Raw genomic sequence first — 17,367 nt, 5'->3', positions numbered from 1 at the left:
AAATATATTCAAATGTCTTCCAATGTGTCTTTTTATTGCAAAAGAATTAATTTGAAGTAATGTTAGTAAAAAGAAATGTTTATTTTTTTATGTACATTACAAAATATGCCTACAAGATGAAGAACCACCGATGATTTTAATATTTAAATTAAGAATTAATCGTTATTTAAAATTAAATCAGCAATATTTTCATTTATTTTATAGCTTTCTGTGTTCATGAATAAACGAATAGGAGATTTAACAGAGCAAAGAATATAAAATAAATATATGAGTGTATATATATATATACAGGCAGTACATAGCAAAATAACATGGAGTATCCATTTACACCTACATAAATCTCGCATTTTATTCGTTATAATTTAATCATACACACAAATCATATATGCTGAATTTTAAATTGATATTCTATAGTTCTGTACTAGTTTGATCTCACGTGATACACTAAATTTTTTAAGAAAAAACTTAACTGCAAAATAAAAAGTTGATATTAGTCTTTAATAAAAGAAATTAAAAATTATATATGTTTATAAATGATAAAAACAAAATTATCGATTTCAGAAAAATTAAGCTGGGAAGCTGAGTTAAATATGCATATTAAGATATCAAATATTTTATTCAATGAAATAATAAAATTATTTCTTTTTAATTTCTTTTTAATGCATATTTTATGTGATCGGGGAGCTTTTTAATTTTTTATTTAATTATAAAATAATAAAATTATTTTTTATAAAAAAGAAATAATTTAGAATTCATTAAAAAGAAATTCTAGTTGATTCTTCCTTTTCATATCAATATTTTATTCAATGAAAAAACATTTTTTTTTATCATGGGTTCTTAATTCGATAAAAAAAAATAAAAAGAATTAGAATAAATAAGATAGTTTATTCTCATTCAATATTAATAAATAGATTATTTTCAAAATTCTACATATCATTCTTATGCATAATTATTTATAAAGTAATTGATCATAAATATCATATCATGATAAAAGTTTTTTAATCTTCTTAAAAACAATGATATTGTTGTTTATTAGGAGCACAATACCTTTCTAATAAAAAAAAATAATTAAAATAAAGGCATGTTAAAGCCTTTCAAAATTTAAGCAGGAAATATATATTTCTCAAATCTAAATTAAATTTCCTTACTAACATATCTTTTTATTATTTTAATGAAAGCATTTTTTAACTAGAATCAATATTAAAAAAAAAGTCATGATTGTAAAAGAAAGTTCAAAAAAATTTATATATCAAATAATTTGTGCATATTTTGTATGTCATTGAAGAATTAAAAAATAATAAATATGATAAAATCATGTGAAAATTTTATATAAAAATTATAAAATTTTGATTTTAAGTGATATTTATGATCAATTTATTATTATTATTATTATTTGCATATTAAGTACATAAAAATTGAAAACAATTGTCAACATTGCAAAGAAAACGTATAATATTATTTAAGAACCAAATTAAAATTGAAAGATATGTGAATTATAAAAAAAAAAGAGAGAATGAATGAAAAAGATAAAGAACAAAAGAAACGAGCTAGACCTAGCGTCTGGCCCTAATAAAAAAAAATAACATGTTTGGGTTTATAGTTTAGACTCATACATCTAGGTTTTTTTCTTTTTTTTTTATTAAGGAGTGGATAACATGTTTCTATTTAAAAAAAAAAAAACAAATGATTTCTTTTGAAACGAGCTAGACCTAGCGTCGGGCCTAAGTAAAAAAAGACAAGCATGTTGGGTCCATAGGGTAGGCCCACACACTTAGTTTTTTATTCTCTTTTTATTAGGGAATGGACATCGCATTCCTATCTTATTTTGAAAAAGAAAAAACAAATAACTTATCTTTCAACTGCTCAATTTCCAACTATTTTAGATTATTAAAAACTCGTTGAAAAGTCAGGTTCTGACTTTAAACTTAAGAAACTTATATTTAACCATTTTTTCCAATTGAAAACACATAAGAAACACTATATAAATAATAATAAACTAATTTATAGTCCTAAAATAACAAAAACTCAATTAAAAAAAATTAAAAATCATAAAATTCCTTAAGCCTCAATATATTTTTTCTAGCTAGATGAAGGCTAAAAATACCACCATCAAACTCTTCTTATTGACAAAAAAAAAAATCATAGCTTTTTTTATCACCAAAACCTTGACAACCAACAACCTACTACTTTTCTCTCTCTTTTTTTAGTAACTTTCTCTTTTTTCTTTTAACCTTGATGTCATGGCTCAATTATGGACTCACAAAAATTATTTTCTATAAAAAATATTTTTTTCTAAAATATGTAAAAATTCAAGAAAATATAAAATATAAAAATATTTTAGGGTACATATAGATAATGGGTTAATTTGTAATTTTCTAATACATATTATTAAGGATTTCATAAAAGCAAATAAAAATTATAAAAATAAGGACCAAAGTTAATATAAAAACTAAATTTTAAGAAATGAAATTGAAAAATAAATATTCAAAACAAAATATATATAGCCATCAAAAATTTGAAGATCAAATTTGATATAATCAGCAAATACTATGACATTTCTAAATTTTTCACAACTTCTGAAAAGTGTTTTCCTCCCAAATTTTTCAGGAAAACACTTTCCTGAAAAACAAGCCAAATTTTTCTTTAACTAGAAAGTGTTTTTCGTTGACTAATTTTCCTAACTGCAAACAAACACAAGAAAGTTTAGAAAGTAATTTTCCAGAAACCACTTTCCGGAAAACAAACACAACATTTCTCAAAAAATACTTTTCTGAAAACCAAGCCAAACTTTTTTTTATTGAAAGTATTTTTTTTCTTGATCAGAAAGTGTTTTTTGTTGACTAGAAAGGGTTTTTCGTTGACTAGAAAGTGTTTTCTATTAACCAACTTTTCTAATGATAAACAAACATAGAAAAATTTGAAAAGTGATTTTCCAAAAACTACTTTCTAGAAAAAAAACATGACATAAAAGAGTTAAAAAGAAAAAAAAAATGAGGATCAAAGCGTGAAAAGTGGAAGGTTGAAAAGTTTTCTTTTCAAACGAGGGTTGCCGAAGATCCAATTGAGGCTTCAATCAAATTTGTTAAAGGAAACAAAATGAACGAAAATCTAATTAGGGATTTAACCTTAAGTTTGATTCTAGAGTTGGTTTTGCATATTTATTTGTTTAAAATCATAAATTTTTAAGAATTGAGTTCACTTTCTAGATAAATAAAGGCAAGATGTAAGTTATCGGTTCCTCAATACTATATAGTATATATACAAAAGTCTTTGTTTTTCAACATCTCTTTTATAAAAAATTCAACAAGTTTTTTAAAGCATTATCATTAAACTTGGTTTGGTTGGGAAATCAACTTAATAATACATCAATAGAGTTTCATTTTAAATTGGATGGTTGGATCAAAGCATAACTTGAATAATGAGATCAAAACTTTGATGGGATTCAATTTCACTTTTAAAAAAATAATCAAAACAACATCAAATTTTTTTTTAAATACAAAACCTATAACATGTAGAAAAACAACTATAGATATGGTTTAATTTACTATAAATTATAATAGTAATCAGATGAAATAACTTTAAGGATAAACGAGTTTTATTTACGAGGTTAATTTATCATTTTTTATTTGTTTAGGGGCAACACTGCCTTTTTAAAAATTTTATAAAAAATAAATTGTTGTCTTACCCTTAAAAGTTAAAAAAAATAAAAACATTAACCTTGGGTTTAGGGGCTTTATAAGGATTTCATTTTACTATAAACAATGTAACGACTTAATTTCCCTTTCAAGTAAAATGTTTTAACCATGACTTTTGGGACTTAGTAGTAGTTTTATAATGGTTTTTTATTATTATCATTTAGTCCTAGAGACATTTTAATCCTTGTCAAAATAGCATAAAATGAAATAAAATGTTAACACATGTAACGTCACCTCATTGCTTTTGGGCGGCACATGTGAATGACTTTGTTGATCGTAGTCATGCTTTTGTTGCATCATTTGATTTATCTCGATATCTTTTTTTTTTTAGGCACGTGCACGGTGATTCAGCCTAATTTATTGCATGTTTGCTTCTTTTTTTTTCATTCTTTTTTGCCCCTTGAAAAAATCACATTAACCCTTCAATTTCTCGTCCCATCATATTTAGTATGTGTTCTCTTAATTGTAATTTGTTAATTTGAAAAAAAATATTCAATTTGAAAATTATTTTTAATTTTATCATTCTTTAATTTTTTTTCATCTCTCAAATTTAATCCTTATTTTTTTGCTTATTATTTTTGTTATTTGAAATGATTTATAAAATTGATTTTTTTTACGTGATTTCATCCTTCAATTTTTTTATCAAGCTTGATCCTCATTCTTTTAATTTATTATTTTATGCTTTGACAAATTTTTAGATTGATTTTTGTTTTTAATTTTATTCATCAATATTAAATTGGTTAGAAATTAACCTTATTGATTAAGTTTGGATCTAAGATTTTACGGGTTATAAACTTAGAATATTAACTTAAATTTAAAAGATTTATCCGGGTTTGCTTCTTCTTTTTTTCATGTTATTGAATTAGGGTTGTCTTTTCTATATTATTAAATTAATCGAATTTATCTTTTGCTTCTTTCATGTTATTAAATTAACTAGGTTATAAGTTTTGTAGATTAACCATGTTTGACCCAAGTCAATCTAACATGTTGACATCTCAATTTTATTTTTTTTAGAAATATATATTGTACAATGTATCATCATTTAAGTATTTCAAAAGTATTTCGGCCAACATGCATTAAGTTTTTTTATTTTCTAACATCTTTATAATTTTTTTAAGGTTGAAAAAAATAATATATAATCCAATGCTTAGAGCAAGTTAAAAAAAAAACATATATATATTAAAACTATATAAATTTAGATTAATCTAAGTCGATACGTCCAACTTGTGACCTATTCCAAGAGTATTTATCTAAGATTATTGACACCTTTGTACTAGTCCTGGAAGTATATTGACTGAATTACGTCTACTTATATTATATAGTGATGGAAAATAGCACTTTAACAATAAAAATAGTGCTATTTACAAATTATAACCGCATAAACAATAATCAATTCCCAAACCTGCAATTACAATGGCGACCTTTACTTCCTATGTTTTTTGGGAGGCGATTCTGGTTCCGTGTGCGATTTAGCTTTTGTAAAAGGAGATTTTAGATTGCAACTACTCAAAATTAGGGAGTTCAGTAACGGTCAGTCCAAAATTCCAGATCAGCAAAACAACAGTAATGTCTATCTAGAAGGGTGAGCACTGAATACATTAGGTTGTTTTGTCATAGCATGCCTGATCCTCGGGCTGAGATAATTAATTAATTAATAATAATAATAATAATAATAATAATAATGGATTTTTTTCCCTACATTTCTGTAGTATATATATCTTACCTCCTAAATTATCTCAAGGAACTCGTGCAAAATCCATCTCTACACTGCTACTAAATAGCTCTGTTACCAGCTCTTCTGTCAGTAGCCTCTCAATTTCCCTACCTATAATATCAACTTCCTCCCTCAAATCCAACCACTGCGATTCCATTTCCAGTATTTTTTCTGCTGCAATGTCCTCGTTAGCTCTCTTATCATGGCTAGCAACCAATTTGCACAGCCTATCCCTGAGTCCATGTTTTATCCACTTGGGACGAATCATAGTTGCAGACCTTACCCAAGGGTGTGAATTTGCATATTGCCGGTAAATCACCAGAAGAGCAAGATTTAGACGGTCAAACAGCAGCCTTCTTTCAGACCTTGGCCAACTTGCATGATTACAGTACTTCTTCTCGACTTCTTCAAAGATCAATGGTTTGACTGGGCATTCTGGGGAGTGCAATGTTCTCAGGAATGTATCAGGGTCGACATCATTAATACCGGAGTCCACCAATACATCTGCTATGTAGGAAAATTCACTGCTCTCCTCAGCTACTTGTGCTGCTTCTGTAAATCCAACAGATCCCTCCTCGACAACTTCATCACCAGAGATGAGCATGTGTCCTTCCTCGTATGCTTCCGACTCCAACCTAAGAAGTTGAAGCTGCATCCGAAGTCCTACAGGCAGGGAAAAACATTAAAATAAGGTAGCAATAATAAGAATTCAATGTAAAATCCCATCAATGGGAGATTTGTTGCAGCAGCAGATCCTTTTTCTCTGAAAAATCACTTTTTTGTCTCGTGTATGAGAATGATATCTGGTTAATCCAAAGTGGCCAAACCACAAAACAATGAAGACAAAGAATGACTGCTCTCTGCATATTATGTGACTTGAATCAACCAAAGTCTCGTTATTTTAAGATTTTAAAACATTTTTACTCGGTGTAACAGAATAATTCCATTCCCAAGGACTCGTTATCATTCTTCCTCTGAAAAAATAAACTAAAAAATGGTTAAGCTCACAAATTCCAAGTGTAGTACTGAAAATGCAAACAGATACAAATTCCAATGAAAATGCAAACTAAACAATAAAATGCAATGACTCAAATCGCAAGTGGAGTTCAAACACTGAAGAATTAATAAACTAAACAGTTTTTCAGATTACCATTCAGGTCGGCGCTGAGACCCTCAAAGCACTCAGAACCAGATGACAGGTCATCTGGAAAAGGAGTTTCAAGAACTGAGACTGGACTGGGCTGATCAGCCTCCTTCGAGCTTGCTGGAGTTTCTACTTCAGCTACAGGGTGCCGCATGGGAATTGAACCTTTCTTAGATGGCCCATTTGATGGTTCCTAAAACATCAAGAAGTGCTGAGATTAAACCGTTCACTATATATTGAAGTATCCATTTCATGGTATATATATATATATATATAGAAAGAGAGAGAGAGAGAAAGAGAGAGACTGAGTATTTAAAAGAAAAGCCAGGCATGTTCAATATTGAGATTGCAGCAAAATTAGAATTATGGCCAGAGCAAATTGTTGGTATTGCTTAAGAAAAAGGATAGCAACAAAAAAAAATAAACTTTATATACATATATGTGTTGTGTGTGTGTGTGTGTAGAGAGAGAGAGAGAGAGAGACACTGAGTATTTAAAAGAAAAGCCAGGCATGTTCAATATTGAGATTCCAGCAAAATTAGAATTATGGCCAGAGCAAATTGTTGGTATTGCTTAAGAAAAAAGATAGCAACAAAAAAAAAAAATTAAACTTATATACATATGTGTGTGTGTGTGTAGAGAAAGAGAGAGAGACACTGAGTATTTAAAAGAAAAGCCAGGCATGTTCAATATTGAGATTCCAGCAAAATTAGAATTATGGCCAGAGCAAATTGTTGGTATTTCTTAAGAAAAAAGATAGCAACAAAAAAAAAAAACTAAACTTATTTTCTTAAACAAAAAAATAAATACTGCAATCTTGCGGTAATCATTTATTAAAAGAAAAGAAACACATAGTTGCTCGTATATTTAAGAATCTACTTTTAAAACTAATGCTGTTGCACATACGTATTCCATGAATTGAAACTCCAATCTAAGGGAAAAGCATAGAGTTTAAATCAGATGTTGTGAATCAAAAACTGTATGCATCTGACTGACAGTTTTTCTGAAACACAGTGGATGATTATTAGGAAAGGGGAGAAGATAAACAAGAAATTTCTCCATTCCTTAACATTGAGATCTAAAAGGAAAAACACACTGCAGCTCAAAGTTTCTATCTATGGTGCTCATAATATGTGAGCATGCACATGCGTCATCCACAAAAGATAAAAACCATACCTTTGAGCTTGAAACTTGATCACTAGCAGAGGAATTGCCTTCTACCAACATATAAGTTGATGATTCTCGGTCCATAGGCTTAGATTGCATGGCTTTGTTCTCAATTACCACATCCACCATATTTTCAAAAACTAAGCCTGTGTCTGTGACAATAGAAGCTGGTGTCTCTGAAACTGTACAAATTTGTTCCAGTGAATCATATTCTGCAATGTCACTCTGCACTTGATCCTGGCCAAAATTAATATCCAAGGAAGTCTCACCGTGATATCTATACGAGCAGCTAGACATGTGAGATTTCTTAGAACGAGATCTGGAATTTCTAGAAGAAGAACATTCTCTCTTACTGAAATTTCTTTTTATTGTTCTGTTTCTTTCCTGCCAGATCACTTGTCTAGGGATCATATAACTGTCATGGGAAACATTTTCACGGCGCTTGTCTATTCTAGGACTTCTGATAATATTAGATGAAGCAAGCACAGATCTTGATCTCAAAAGATTCCCAGTACCCACATCCTTCCAGCCTTCCCTGCTGCTAATACCCAAAGGTTCATCCCACCTAACTGTTTCATGATTGCAATCAACTTCATCACTGAATACTTTTTTAGAGATCATGACATCTGAATTTCCTAGCCTTGTTCCCAAGTTGGGGGTAGCAAGCATTTCACCTAGTGTGCTGCTCTGACTAACAATTCCCATGTCCACAGACTTATGAGTCAGTTTCCACCTCTCTGAGAGTCTCTTCCTGGCCTCTCTGTTCAACGATGATTCGTTAGAGCACGATGATGAAGGTCTGCATCGGTTACTCCAATCAATGGAATTTCTGGAATTCACTGCTTTCTCCTCTGATTCATTTGCAGACTCATTCTCAGTTGAACTGTCATCCCCGACATAGCCTCTAAAACCAGAAGTTGAAAAATTCATGGAGCTGTTTATGAAATTTCTTCTCATTTTCCTGGTGATTTCCCTTGCAATTTCCCTAGATTCTCTAGACTTATACCTTGAGGGCCCTGCATCATCAGGAACACTTTTCTTTCCCCATGACACCACCTCCTTGTTCTTGATACTAGGAGGTTCAGTGTGTTTCCTACAATCTGAAGGTGATGCATGAGAAGATTGAGATGATGAACTATTTTTATTAGAATTCTGCATTTTGCCGATATTTGGTTTCAGAACAACAATCCTCGTAGGGAGAATGGCGGATTCGTCTTTCTGATCCAGTTGAACTTTTGACAACTTGACTGGATTCTGAGCTTCAAGTTTACTATAAGAGTAGCTATAAGAATCAACATGAGGTTTTCTTTGATTCTTCAATGGGTTTTCTCTCTCAGTATTACAGCCTAGGCCACCACTCCCACAGTGTACAGGATATGATGACTTCTTAGCTGGTATGTGAGTCCGGCCACAATGGGATTGTGGAGGGATACCTTGTAAATCATGCAGATGCTTTGTGAACAAAGAATCTGGCTGCTGAAGATATTTCAGCAAAAGATCCTTGTTGGAGTCCAGATTCTCAGTAGCATCAAGAAATTCCTTTGAATTCTGAAGTTTTTCATCAGTAAATAGCCGTTTAGCATCCGTAAATTTCTGCTGAATGAATGCAATCTCAGCTGCTGTGATCTCTGAGTGTCCATTTCCACATGATGAGTAACTACTACTATCCATCTTTGATGCGTCTAAAACTTCAAATACATCTTTAAATTCTTGCTCATTCTTGGAGCTTTTTCTGGATGACCGCCGACCATATGAGCCTCTGTTTCTTTGAGCTTTCTCTGCCAATACCATCGTATAGTTCTCCAAGGATTTCTTTGGATGCATATGAGAAGATTGCTGCTGTGGTAGCCCATCAAGGCCCATCAATCTGGCAATAACACTCGGAGACCTTCTGGATTCAGATTCTCTTGACATATCTTCTGCTAATAACTTCTTTGTTGGTGTTCCAACCGCCTTTTTTGGAGATCTCCACCCCAACCCACAAGAGAACTACAAGAGCCAAGAGATTCAAATCACAACAATGAATACAAGTAATCAATAAAATACACACAAGAAAAAGGCTGGCATAGAAGAAATTCACAATTCATACAGCTGAGCAGGGTTGCTTTTAATAAGTTTTGCAAAAAATAGAAGCACATAAATCAACACACCAGTTCTTTAAAATATAGGAATCACCACTCTGAGAACTAGAATCAGAGGTCAAATATGGGAAGTTTCTCGGTTTCCGAACCGGCCCCTTTCCTGGAAATGAATTTCTTGTACACCATTAGGATTGCTGTCACAAGTAAAAGGGAAGGAGGTAGCAAATTTAAAATCTTCAAAATATTATTTGCAAAAATTAAATAATCCAAACCAGAAATCATCAATTAACTGTCATTTCGAGCATGCGAAGCTTAAAAATAATAAAATAAAAAACATAATAAAAAAATCGAATATGGTTAATGAATACAGTTTAAAGAAATGCAAGGATGTGTTTTTATAGCCAGAGAATTAGTAAAAGAAGAAGCAAGCAAAATAATGGGCATGCCACTACAGAGAAAAGATAATTAAAAGGTCATAAAGTAACTCAATCAAAAAACTGCTTTAACAAAAGCAAAGAAACAAAGCCAAAAGCTCAATCTAGCTCCTCATCAACCTCTACAATGCACACACAAATAGTAGCAAAAAGATTAACACTATAATTTTTATAAAAAAATTCGGAATTTCAACTATTATTTAGCTCAACTGCCTGAGAAAATCTGAAGAGAAACGAACAAGAGACTACTTTCCTTTTGCGTTACTTTTGTTACTGAGCACCATCAATGCAGAAGAAACAGACTCTGCTAGGATGCTTGAGAAAAATGCAGGTGAAAAAAATAAAAGAATAAACTTCCACCACATTTCTAAGCTGAAAATGTGTAATAAAACTAGTTTACCTTTTCTGCTAAGATTATGGGTATGAAGATGAGAAATACGCAAGAGATTGGACCTTCTGAGCTGAAATATTTCCATGGTTATCACTCATTACAAGAAAAAGATTAAAGATTATTCAAGCATGTAGTGCAATGTAGCAGCAGAAGAAATCTTAGATCGGAAATCCAGCAAAGAAGCAAGCGAGAAACAGAGAGCAAGGATCCAAGAAAATCATATAATTGAAACTAAAAGAAGAGAATTCAAAAAAATATATATATATATATATATATATATATTCAGCTTTTTTAACGCCGAAAATAGATTCAGTTACCGGATCTTGAAAAAAAATATATATAGATTTTTTTTTCTAGAAAGAAAGAAGGAAAATAAATAAATAAATAAAGATGGAGAGCGTGGTGGTTACAAGTGTCGGGGAGAGAGAGGGGGGCGGGCGGTGTATTTATTTGTTTCCTTGAACATTCAAAAAACAGAGAGGCTGACACGGTAGTTGCAGCGAGGGCGGGCAAGTAGTAAAGTGACGAGAGTGTTCGGCATGGCGGACGCTCGCTGATTTTTAATATATTAAAATAAAGAAATATTTTAAAAAATAATGTTTATTAAAACAATCTCTGTACGGGTGGTGGTTGTCGTTGTTGCTGGGAGGTGTATAAGTATCATGCGACCGTGATTTTGGTTACACGTGTATTGAGACATTGCTGCCACGTTCATTTTCTGGTGCATCTTGTTTTTTTATTTTATTTATTTATTTTTTTAATTTGAGGTTTGTATTCTTGGCTGTTTTTAGTTATAGTAGTCAGTTTTGTTTTGATTCGGTCGGAATTGGAATTTTCTAAAGCCGTAAATAGAGAAAGTGCGAATTTCAGATGGTTATCGTCTACATCTGTCTATTTGCCGTTAACATGCATTGAAATATGTAGGTTTGATATTGGTGTGTGGGGTTTTTTTGAAAAAAAGAACGTAAAATATATTGTTCATTTTAGAAAAAATCATTAGGAGGAGGATATTTGGTAGGGCGTTTTAATTTTAATTGATGTTTCTTAAAAAAATAATTTTTTTATTTAAAATTAATTTTTTATTTAACAAGAATATATTTAACTAATATTAACAAAAACTTTAAACCATGTGTATTTTCACTATAATAATATAGTTTATTGTAGATTGTTATATTAAAATTATTTTTTTTACTCTCAAAGTTAAAAAAAAAGTGTAATGATATTAAGAATATTTTAGTCTTTATAATTGCTTCATTAGTAATTAAAAGGTTGTTTAGTGTGAATTAGTATTTTTTTGTTATTCAAGGGTTTTTTAGTCTTTTAAAAAACATTGAAATAATTAAAACACCTATTTACTTCTAAAGTAAAAAAAAAAAAATGTTGACCGAGGGATTTTTTGGTTTTTACACTTTGAAATATAGTAGAAATACCATTATATCCTTAGAAAAGACAGAAATTAAAGCATGCCTCTAGGGGCATTTGTGTACTTTTACTATTTTTGAATGATTTTTAGGTTTATGAAAGACATTATGGTATTTTCATGTTTTGAAATAATTATTTTATTTACAAAAAATACTTACATGTCAAATTCACTCACCATCAAGTAAGTGTCATTTGATGTGTTTGAGTGGCGCGTGTAAACCTATCTAGTAGCTAAACCTATTTTTTTATCATGACATTGTATATATTGTTGTGTCTTTTTTCTTATGACGCTACATATGTTGATGTATTATGATTAGTTTATTGCTTGTGATTATTTTTTTAATTCTTCTTTTTAATTTCTCTTTCTTCTCAACAAAATAAAAAGCACCATTATTTTTTTAGATTTGTCAATTTAAGTTTTTTTGTATTATTGTTTATTGTTGTCCTCCATCCTATTATAAAAATTTTAGTTATTTTCAATTATTACTTAAATTATAATTTATCATATATTAATTTTTTTAATTCAGTTCTTATTTTTTTTTCTTGGTTTTCTTATTCAAGTTTTGTTGGTTTTTAATTTTCTCTTTCAATTAAAGTTTTTTTTTTATGGTTTTCAATTTAACCTTCATTCTTTTTATATATTTTTTTTGTTAAAGTTTAATTGTTTGTAAATTAACCCTCTATTTTAAAATTTTTTGATACCCTCTAATTTATTTTTATAAATTAGCCCTTTAATTTATTTTTTTATTTCAATTTTCTTTCTTATTCTTTTAATCATAATTTTTTTGTGATTTTTTCTCTTCTATTTCATCCTTTAGCCTTTGAGTTAACGTGGAATGGGCTTTGGGGCTTTTTTATTTGTGATGTTTCTGATCTATTGATATAGATAACGTGTTTGATAAGTTCATGCGGTTCAAGATCTTTTTTTTTTAATTTCTTTTATAATTTAAACATTTAATATTATTAAAAAAATTGATTTTGTGGTTATTTTTAATTTCTTCTCTATCGATTTATTTTAGTTTCATGTCCTAATTTATTAGTTTTGCATACCTTTTTTTAATAAAGTTTTTTTAAATTAATTTTTTGTATTGAATTTTTGAATGATTCTTTTTATTTTATTATTTTATTCAAGTGAGTTTTATTTTATAAAAAAATATTTATTATTAAATAATATTTCTTATATGTTTGGCCCTGCATGATGTTTTTAGTTTCATATTTATTTATGTTTCTGTTATCTTTTATTGATTTTAATAAGTAAATTCAGTATATACATTTTATATGTCATCCCACACCATGTAATAAGAGTTCCATCATATTAATTAGTAAGAGATAACTAGGCAACCTCTTTGAAATAAATAGGTCTACCATTATAGCATATAATTAATAAGAGTAAAATAGAACATACAACACAAAAGGAAAAAAAAAGAGAAAATGAGGCAGATGAACGGTTTGTCTTTATTTTTTGTTTTTTAGCTTGTTAACTATTGGATTGGACTAAGATTTTGGCAGAAATTTCTAGACATGTTACTTTTCATTCTGAACAATCCGATAGAAGATTGATGATATATAAACTATTCGTTTTGTCAAAAACTGAGGCTGTCAGTGTTGTAAATTTTTCTCAAATATTTTTTTTAATTTTATTGTATTCCAAGAATAAATCGTTTTTTTATGGTACGAATGTTGTAACCCAAGGTTAAATATGAGGAGTAATAATTTTGAACTCATTATTTGTTGATAGTGGATGCTTTAGGTGGATTACGATCTCGTGACTTTTTCTCGCATCAGGTTTTTCACATAAAAATCTTGATGTTATTTTGTGTGATTGTTTGCATTATTTTATTGGTTGTTTTATTCTAATTTTGATTGCATAAAGAGCAAAAAGAATTGGGATTTGTGAATTGTAAATTGTGAATTTAGCAAAATTGATTTTCGGTTATTCTTAGTTTTTTCAACAACACAGAAAAATAAATATCTTATTTTATATAATCAAATATTATGATTTATATCCATCTCTTAAATTTTTCAGTTTTTCTTTCGTATATCCATCTCTTAAATTTTTCAGTTTTTTTTTTTTATTATTGTTAACAATTTTTTATATTTATATAAATGATTATTGGCTTATTTATTTAGATATTTTCATGGTTTTTTATTTATATTTTAATTTTCATTATTATCTTTCCGCAAACAAAATTATGAAATTATATACATTTCTTCCAGATTATGAAAGGTAAGTGAATGGAACGTAACTAAATCTCTGAAACATATATATATATATACATACATATATATATATATATATGTATGTATATATATATATGTATGTATGTATGTATGTATGTATATATGTATGTATGTATATTGTTGAACGGTAGTGATTGATCAAATCAGAGTGCAATCGCCATCAGATTTGTACGTAATTAAAAGTGAATTTATTGCCAGAGGTTAATTAGGTGAAAAGGTTTGATCAAGAACCAAAATTGTCAACTTATGCCTAATTGACACACTTTCTTTTAGCAGAAGGTTATCATGTTCTGTGTGCTGGCATTAATGTTCTTATTAAAAAAAAAAAAACTATTCTTGTATAGGTGATTGAGGTTATTGTCATTAATTAATGTTTACAAAGAAATTAAAAGAAGTTTTAGGTTACGTTTTCAAGTGAACAAGTTGCATTTCTTGGATTTGAACCCAAGAAAAGGAGAGGGGATTTGGCAATCTTCTGGTTTCTTTGAAACTTTGTTCTAACTGATATATTTTAAAAATTAATTTTTTTAATAACTATATATATATATAATAATTTTGAATATTAAAAATAATTTTTAAAAAGTAAAAAAATATTATTTTAATATATTCTTTAAATAAAAATCATTTTTAAAAAAAAATTATTCCACCTGGTGGAGTTTAGCCACAAAATCTTAGTTTTTGTTCGTGAAGGTGAGCAACTTCATTGATCAAGATAATCCATCTCATGTTTGCTAACTTCAAAAGGCAATCTATGATCTCAAGCAAGCATCTCGCACATGGTATCATAAATTACGCACTTTTCTTATTAACTCTAGGTGAAACATCTCTATTTGTCCTTCAAAGTGCTGACCATCTTATGTATATGTTAGTTTATGTCGATAATCATTGGTGACAATTAAGAGATGGTCAATTCCTTTGTGCACGCTCTTAAGGATCTTGGGTCTCTCTTTCATGTTTTTCGAGGTGAAAGTTGTTCCAACAGAGCAAGGTGTACTGCTATCTCAACTAAGATATATTATGGATCTTTTAGCACGCACTTGTAAGACAGATGCTAAGCTTGTTCTCACTCTAATTCCAACCAGTCCCTCGCTTATGTTAAGCTCTGGTTCCTCCTTGTCTGATCCTACAGAGTATAGATATGTTGTTGGTAGTCTTCAAAATCTTCTGATTACTAGACCTGACATTGCCTTTGCAGTTCACAAGCTATCCCAGTTCATGCATCGTCCCACAGATGAACACTGGACTTTTGTTAAACATCCGCTTTGCTATTTATGTGATGCACTTAATGACGGCTTACAGCTTCATATTGGTCACCACTAATCACTGGTCACAATTAAGAGTTCACAATATATGTGAACTTGATAATGCCTGCAACAACTTGCAATTACAATGAGAAATGACATTTAGTGTCTAGAGGGAAGTACAAGGAGGATCTGCCACGAAAAGCCTGCTTATAGAGCTTTGCCCAAGAACACAAGAGACTATTGTGAACTCCAGTGTTGAGCTTTCCACCAAGTCAAAGAATGGCAAAACAACCCGTGTTAAGATTGATCATAGGGGATCCAGGTGTTCTCAGCCTGTAGGCAGACCAGTACCGCCTCCAAGACTCTTTGCAAGCACTTGCAAAGATGCTCTAAACAACCCTATATTGCTGCAACTTCGACAATCCAAGGCGACAAACATTGCCATAATGACAACTAAAAAGTTCATCCTACTGCTAACTTCATTCTGTAGAAATGGCCCCAACAGTGTTACTGAACAATTTAATTGCCTTCAGAAACATTTACCAGGCAAGCAAAAACATAATGCTTCCATGCACAGAAGAGTCAAAAGATAATTAATAGCTGAATTACTCGAATGCATTAATATACAAGGCATCTCCTAAAAAGCACTTAGAAGCACACATTGCCCAGAAACACAAAAACTAGCTCACCCAAATCCTCATCCGGATAGAATGCAGAAAGTATAGGAATTAGAATTCACTCTGCGTCGTTATAAAAGTGGAGTTCAATCTTTTAGTTGACAATGGGACCACTACGATTTTTGGGAAGCATGAAAAGCTAGAAATAACAAGGCCCACATGGTTGAATGCTTGACCCTTTATTACAGGGATTGCATTGCAATTTGTCCTACCATAGCAAGTTGAGAAGAGAATGACGGGTCATGATTCTGAAGAATTTCTGTTAAATTTGGCTGAGGGATGATTAGGAATAATCGTTTGATGGAGTAACGTAGCACTTCAAGGGCATGGAGAAGATCAAGCATCATGGAGGAAGAAAGTAGTTTATGATGAATAACGTAGCTATTGGACTGAGTGACTGAAAAGCCAGGTTCAGAGAAGACAATCTAGCATCAATGAGGATGCCCAACTGCATCAGTCAATAAAAATGTACTTCATCTTGTTGTTTCAACCTGATGAAGTTCAAAATACACACAAATCGAGTATTTTCTGACCATCTTAAGTATCCACGTATAAAAGAACCAAAAATGCTTTGCTACTCATTGTTCTCACTAGGACATGCAACATCACTGATAAATACCACAAATTCTGAATCTGAATACTGACGATTTCTAGAAACGATAAATTCAAAATCAAGCATTTCCACATACATTTGCATCCAAGGTATAATGAAAGACTTCAATTTCCATTCAAACTCTAATTAGATGCTACAACACCAAAGCCATAAATATAAGCACGGGTGGCCTATTTGTGGGAGCAAGCCACCCCCTACACACATCAATTTTTTGGATAAGTAAAACTTCATACCTATAGAAAGTTTGTCATTAGGCACCCATAGAAAGTTTCATTGTCACTGCACTTTGTCCCTAACAAAAATGCATTGTCTCTTCACCTATTTAAGCAGCATATCCAGTACCCTTCCACTAGGAACTACAAAAATTCAGGGACAGGCAGTCATCCACTGTAACTCCCTCTGACTACCAAGGTATTTAGCTAAACTGAACTAAACACACAAAATAAATAAATAAATAAATAAATAAACACAGAAATTTCTACCTTGATGTTACCATACCTCAATTCGTTCAGCAATTATTCTAGACTACAGGGCCGAATTTTCT

At 30.4% G+C, this 17,367-nt stretch overlaps 1 protein-coding gene across 1 annotated transcript; it reads right to left on the bottom strand.

The window, feature by feature from the left end:
* Positions 1 to 5,365: 5,365 nt before the first annotated feature.
* LOC105113036 (uncharacterized) lies at positions 5,366 to 15,978 on the bottom strand. The gene is made up of 5 exons (XM_011009022.1): positions 15,879 to 15,978; positions 15,327 to 15,412; positions 7,730 to 9,709; positions 6,560 to 6,746; positions 5,366 to 6,072 (listed from the first exon to the last, which is right to left on the bottom strand). Exons 1-5 carry the CDS (start codon positions 15,976 to 15,978, stop codon positions 5,432 to 5,434), a joined length of 2,994 nt encoding a protein of 997 aa, XP_011007324.1. The 3' UTR covers positions 5,366 to 5,431.
* Between the last annotated feature and the right edge of the window lie 1,389 nt (positions 15,979 to 17,367).

The sequence above is a fragment of the Populus euphratica genome, unplaced genomic scaffold (genome assembly GCF_000495115.2).
Source record: "Populus euphratica unplaced genomic scaffold, PopEup_1.0 scaffold603.1, whole genome shotgun sequence".
Classification (NCBI taxonomy): domain Eukaryota; kingdom Viridiplantae; phylum Streptophyta; class Magnoliopsida; order Malpighiales; family Salicaceae; genus Populus; species Populus euphratica.
The sequence above is the reverse complement of the archived record's forward strand: the minus strand, read 5'-3'. Positions and strand labels throughout refer to the sequence as shown.

Excerpts from the sequence above, each read along its gene's own strand:
- LOC105113036 (XM_011009022.1), bottom strand. The coding sequence starts at position 15,978 with ATGGCAATGTTTGTCGCCTTGGATTGTCGAAGTTGCAGCAATATAGGG. Across the intron at positions 6,747-7,729 it reads ATCAAGTTTCAAGCTCAAAG|GAACCATCAAATGGGCCATC; the intron begins GTATGGTTTTTA and ends TTGATGTTTTAG. Across the intron at positions 6,073-6,559 it reads TCTCAGCGCCGACCTGAATG|GACTTCGGATGCAGCTTCAA; the intron begins GTAATCTGAAAA and ends CCCTGCCTGTAG.